Genomic DNA, 6,576 nt, shown 5'->3' with positions numbered 1-6,576 from the left:
CAACCCGGTAACGTCTCGTGGTAACATAAATGCAACCACCGAACCATACTGCTGGCTTAATTTAAATAATATATGCAGTTTTTAAAAATATGTTTTTCCACAGCATTTTGAATTAAACATTGGTGAAATTTACGATTCAAACATAAACTTTCATTCTAGTATGTTTATTTATTTTTACTAGCAATTTTGTAATTTTTCATCGTGGCAGCACTAAACGCAACATTTGACGTTTGACAGATTCGGCCGTTATTGTGTTGTTGACTGCGCATCGTATTTTTCCTATCCTACTCTACGTAATACAATTATTATAATTAATTATTCTTTTTTAAGCATATTTTAATATGATTTCCTTATATGTGTCTTAAATTTACAATCTTAGTTTAATGTCGTAATTCTATATTTTTATAACCCTAAAATTTATATTCTGATTATTGTAAAAAATATTCATATTCGTCATTTTATTTTATACTTTTTGTTACGTAATTGCCATTTTTTAAATACAGGTGAATTATCTCTTCATTAATAATGTCAGAAACAGATGATATGGAATCCATCGAGAAAGAAATACGAGAATTGATTTTACACTCAAAATCAAAACGCACCACCGTATTTGAACCTTGCAATGAAAACAATCTGGCTGAATATTTGACTTATATTCAAGAGGTGATTATTACTGCACAGTAAAAAACACCATGATGTAATGTAAATTCTACTTATTTTTTTGTATTTATAGGAATTGACTCTCTATGGGGTTAAATACAGATTCAATCCTTTCGACGACCTTGCCGGATCCGAAAACACTGTACAGGCTATGGTAAGACTTGTGAACGCTGTATGGAATCTTCTAATGCAACACAAAGAAATAACTTCAAATGCAGACAAGTTGAAGGAAAGAAACTATGCATTGCAACAAAACAATTTCTTTTTGAATGTAAGTGATATATTTCCAAATGTGATTCAAAAAATAATTTTGTATGATATTCTTGTTTTGATTTTAGACGGCACATTGATATTATTTGCTCGAGAGCTATAAAAATGTTGGGTTTCATACTGCGTGCAAGTAAACTTTTCCAAAGTGCCTTGGTACTTCGTATTCTATATAATTCGCTAGTATGAAACATTTTTGAGTTTTCCTCTATTACATATATGGAGCCCTAGTGAGAGAGTACAGAGAAGGTTTCTCAGATATACCTACGTGATGGTTTGCTGTCGGTATCCTTGGCTCTATTCAAATGCGTACCTACTGGGAGCACTAGGTTATAATGCCCTAAAGTCATGGCGTTGGGTATATTTGGGGAAACATTTTTATAAATTACTGGTTTGGTTGGTGAGCAATCCTCAAATTCTGGCAGAATTGAGCTTCAATGCCCCCAGCCAACTCAGGTACATCAGATGCCGCAGTTTGTTCTCTTCTCCTAAGGCACTTACAAATTTGATGTTGTTGTCGCCTGTTGCTCGGGGCATCAAGCTCCTCAACCAGATTTCTGTTAACATGGATTTGTTCAATCTAAAATATGCTGATCTGGTTGAGGAATTGTTTAATTTGAGATCGTAAATGTGTTCTCACATTTGATAGTTCATATTTCATTTTATTTTTTTGTTTTTCTATTATTTTTGTTCTTTACTTTACATTTTCTTCGTACCTCTTGTTTTTCATGTATGTATTTTCATACCACTGGCATTCCTCAACAACCACTCAACCAGATTAGCATATTTTATATTGAAGAGGTCAATTTCACCAGCAATCCAGTTGAGCAGATATATCGCCCTAGATATAGGAGCCGTTGACAACATATTTGTGCGAGCCACAGGAGGAACAAACAAATGACGATTCCTCAAGTCCCTGAATTTACTAGGTGCATAAAACCTAAATTCATTAAGAACCTGAGGATTGTGTATTATCCCATTCAACAGCTTAAAAAAGTACCTTCCCAGTAACATATTCCGACGAGACTCCAATGAGTTGAAACCTAACGCCCCTAATAGGAATGCACTAGGATATAGCCAAGGATAATAACCATACCGTTTCATATAAAGATATCTGAGAAACCGTTTTTGGATTCTCTCAATCTTCAATGAATGAGTTATATGGGTAGGATTCCATATGATGGAAGAAAAATGTACAAATGTGTGCAACATACACAGGCGGCCGAAAGAAATGAGAGTCAAAAAAATTATATTCCTTTAAAAAATACGAAACAAGACATTGTACATTTTTTTTAATGCATTTAGGTTGTCTTGTTGTATACTTGTGGATTGCTGTTACAACTTGTAACACACCCGAACTTTAATTCGGGTATATAACGGGATAGCAGGTATAGCTTCAGTCCGCATAGAGCTGTTCTTTTATGTTCTGTATGTATGTATTTCTTCAAGGATGTTGGTCATCGAAAGGACAATGTCCTAGATGTGAGATTGGGGGTAAAAACATTATATTTTCATGAATGAACTTGAAAACTTTCAGTCTGTCTTGTCGTCTGGTCCTGTTCAGAATTTAACGTTTTGGTTGTCTGTCTGTTTTTCTGGTCAATTTTTATTGTGATTAAAATTTTCAACACTACATTTCTCAAACTATATTTATCACAAGGTAAGATTTTTGCACGACTCTCTTAATTTTTTTTTTAATCTTCTTTATTAACATGATTTATACAAATGCTGATGAAATTAAAGAGCGGCCGATTTAAGTTTGCACACAGGCGGCCGAACTCCTAGGCGCTGCCCTGTATATGCCTAGCTATAGTGACGCCCTGAAGTATATCTGTAATGTAAATAAATATTTCCAAATTTTTATTGCAGTCACTTGTCGAGAAGTCGAAGTCGGATTTGGACTTGATGAGAAATAAACGGAAACAAGCGGACGAAAATGTACGGCAGGTGATTTTCAAATATGAATGTTGTAAGAAAGAGTTGGCGAAGGTGACCGAAGAAGTAAAGAGGACAAAGAAACAAATGGATTCAAAAGAAAATCAACTCACAAAAACGGTGAAGAAGATGGAACAAGACTATTTGCAATTGCAAGATAGATCTCGAGGACAATGTGGTAAAACATTGCTCTTTGCATCGTTGTAATGCGCAATTCAAATGTTGATTCATATATTTTGATAACGTTTTCAGGTGTATTTGTATCAAAAGTAGAGGCTAAGCACGCTTACATCGCAGAGTTCCAGGCGAAAGAGAAAAAGTACAAAGAAACCATAGCCAAATTGCAAGAAGGAAATCGGCAATTGCTTCTCGAAGTCGTCAGCCTCAAAGATGACCTGCTCGGCTCAGACCGAGACGCCTGATTTCGTTTAAAACGCATTCAAGCCTACATACAATATTTATTATATTTTTTAATATTTATTTATTATGAAACTTGTTACTTTGATATTTGAAATTTGCAAACAGCAGCTGAATGTTGACGAGTAAGACATTTTGCATTGTATTGACACGTCCGAATGCGAAATCAGCTAAAGTAAATACGTGCAACTAATCATCGCACTTTATTATTGAACATTATTACTGATATATGCTATTTGAACTGTATGTGATATTTATTGTGCCTTTGATGTGATATGTTTACAACGAAACTGATAAAACTGAAAGTTTAAACAGTTTCGACATATTCATTCCTTTTTGTGTATAGTCTGTATAGCGATTAACAATTAAATTATCTTAGTCACTTTCGACGGTGTTATTAAATTTGAGCACTTTCCTCGTGAATGTAAATTTGATGACAATTCAAACACACTTTGGTGTCATTTGATATTTGTATATATTTTGATACGTATGTGATTCTTGTTACGTGCACGAGTTGACTTGTGTATGATATTATTTATGAAACGATCGACTGAAACTGTCCCACCGTTGCGTGCCATTTAAAAATTTATTTTTATTTTTGTCAAATATATATGTATATATATAATACATTATTTTTTTAATAAAGAAAATCGTCTTTTATTCAACTGGATAATGTAATTAATTAATGACTTGTATAGTTCTTATGAACACGGAAACCATTTAAGTCTGATGGTTCATTATAATAAAAATTTCCCGTTAATTGTGCGTCGAAATGTGTTTATGGAAACCTTTTGATAATAGTGTCATTTCCTGTCACTATTAATCATTAGTCAAAAAATAGCGCGTTCTTTATTCGTTATGTTGAAAGTTGGTCTGTTTTATTTAACTATCTAGGCAGGATTATAATTCCAGGTTCTATTCAGGTCCGGTATTCGATTCTGAAATTGAAAACGGAAGAAAAACATTTAATACTGTAAAAATCATTTAAACGGATTTGCATACATATAATGTATACTATTCATAATATTCATTTGTTTTTTTTTTATTAAATTTATTTGGATCGAAAAAAATGAATATTTAACGACAGCCAATCAGAAACGAATTACACACACACACACACACACACTAACGAACGATCTTTGTTTTATATCTAAGATGTAATCATTTAATGTGTGATTTATTTATAATAATTTAAGCTTTATTATTGAATTAATGGGGGGAGAGATCACAGTAATTGGAATTAATTATTATGCCAACTTCTTTTCAATAAGCAATGTCCTCATGTAGTGTGAGAACAGGGTTGCCAGATTTCTAAAATCACCGATTGGAACATTCACTATTTCGAACCATCGAAAAAAAGGAGTTTAATAATTAAGAAAAAAATATTTTTTATTAAATTATAATGTATGTAAATAAGTATATTTGATTTTGATTTTTAAATGCTTTTTATTATTACGAAATCATGTTCACAATACATCTTATATCTATTTTAATAGCTACTTATCTACTGATCATTTTCTATTTTACAATTTTATTTTATTTGGTTAGTAATCATAGTATTATATTATTCTAATGTTAATCTACAGCATAATAGGAAAAAGAGCTCAAAAACCTTTATTTGTATACATATGTATGTAGGAGAGAACATATAAAAAAGTCACTTTCTAATCCACAGGTATCGCAGTTATTAAAATATATTGGATACAATTACAGGAATTACATTTTAATTTAAAGAAAAAAAAATTGCAATAAAAACAGTTTTATTAAAAGTTTTTTCCTAGCTTTTAGCTTGTTTCAAAATATGTTCGCCAGCTTTGCTTGATAAAAATTTTCTTAAGTCATTCCAAATGCATTAATTCAGCTGTTTCTCTCCTTTCTCCGGGCTGCACTCATTAGACCAAATATTATTTCGCAAATTGCAATTTTATACAAATTATTACAAGCGGAATGATCTTTAGAAAATATTATCCATTTCTCATACATTGTTTTTTTCTCGTTTGCTACAGTAAATTTTTTTTATTATAAACATACATACATACATCTTCAAGTTCAAAATTACGAATAATCTAATATATAATTTCGAAAGAGACTTTGTATGTATGTATGTATGGCTTTGGTTGAGAACTGTTGGGAAAGTTTCTATGACTGATTCGATTTTTTTTTTCGATTCAAAAAAATTCGGATGTGACCAACTCATGACTTTATCTATGTATTTGAGGAATATAAGAAAGTCACAAAACAAAGTTCGATATTGAACCGCACAGACACGTTCACACATACCGGCAACATTATGAAATACTAATAGCTATGACAGCATTTCCGATACATATTGAGTGCAAATGTATGGAAACTTGCAAAAGACAAAAGTTCTATTTCCGGCTGTCGGATTTTTTCAATTTTTTTTTTATTACTTAAAATCACTATCAGTATTATATACAATAAATATCAAGAAGATTAAAATAATTAAAAGTTCAAAATTAAATATTGCTTAAAAAAAATACTACTTCCGGTTTACGAATTCTAACCAAAATCTTATCAGCTCTAAGTTAATATATAAAAAATACAAATATAAATTTTCAGCTTGATACGTTCAGAGGTGTGGACAGAGTAGTAGGCACAACATTTTTGACCTTTCTAAAAGGAAAAAATTTCACTTCCGGTTTATAAAATTTAATCATTTTTTTTATTTTCATTATATTAATACAAGAATTACAATTGACTTTTTTTTCGTTAAGATCACACATGTTTAAGGGGTCGAAAAAAATAGTGGAAGAAAAATCAAACAAGAGTAAACTGCCACTTCCCGTTGACGGATGCTTACCAAATTTTATACATAGCTTGTTATTAAGCTTAAACTTTTAGATATAAAATTTTCGTCCAATAAACCAAAAGGTTTCTGAGAAAAACATAAAAAACCTCGATAGAATTAATATAATACAAATACATACATATGTACATACATGCTATATAGGTCTGAATATTCACTTGTATGACTGAGCTATTAAACAATTGTACGACTTTAATCTGTTGCCAAAATATGGAAGTTGCAAACTATAAAATTTGCAAGCAAATACTCACAAAAGTCCATTTATATTATGTAGCTCGGTACAACACTGCGCGGAAAAGACTAGTTCTATTCCTGCTATACAGCACCGCCCGTTTTCGGCACGGTCATACTTTTTTTGGGCAAGGTAAAATCGGTTTATATATGCACTACAGAGTGCGACAATACGGTGCAATATTGCTTTCGTCGAATATTTTCACAAAACATTCATATGCGCTTGGCAAAACTTTGCT

The 6,576-nt window shown here is 31.6% G+C and overlaps 1 protein-coding gene across 1 annotated transcript; it reads left to right on the top strand.

Moving 5' to 3' along the window:
- Positions 1-209: 209 nt before the first annotated feature.
- Positions 210-3,918, top strand: LOC143916776 (uncharacterized). The gene is made up of 5 exons (XM_077438023.1): positions 210-293; positions 504-663; positions 734-931; positions 2,797-3,040; positions 3,115-3,918. The coding sequence occupies exons 2-5, from the start codon at positions 526-528 to the stop codon at positions 3,282-3,284; spliced, it is 750 nt and encodes a 249-aa protein (XP_077294149.1). The 5' UTR covers positions 210-293; positions 504-525; the 3' UTR covers positions 3,285-3,918.
- Positions 3,919-6,576: the final 2,658 nt, after the last annotated feature.

This window comes from Arctopsyche grandis, chromosome 9 (assembly GCF_051622035.1).
Source record: "Arctopsyche grandis isolate Sample6627 chromosome 9, ASM5162203v2, whole genome shotgun sequence".
Taxonomy (NCBI): Eukaryota; Metazoa; Arthropoda; class Insecta; order Trichoptera; family Hydropsychidae; genus Arctopsyche; species Arctopsyche grandis.
Note: the sequence above shows the minus strand (reverse complement) of the source record. Positions and strands in the feature narration are given on the sequence as shown.

Bases quoted from the DNA above. Each gene is read 5' to 3' on its own strand.
- LOC143916776 (XM_077438023.1), top strand. From the start codon at position 526: ATGTCAGAAACAGATGATATGGAATCCATCGAGAAAGAAATACGAGAA. The intron at 664-733 runs GTGATTATTACT...TTGTATTTATAG, and splicing joins ATTTGACTTATATTCAAGAG to GAATTGACTCTCTATGGGGT. The intron at 3,041-3,114 runs GTAAAACATTGC...TAACGTTTTCAG, and splicing joins TAGATCTCGAGGACAATGTG to GTGTATTTGTATCAAAAGTA.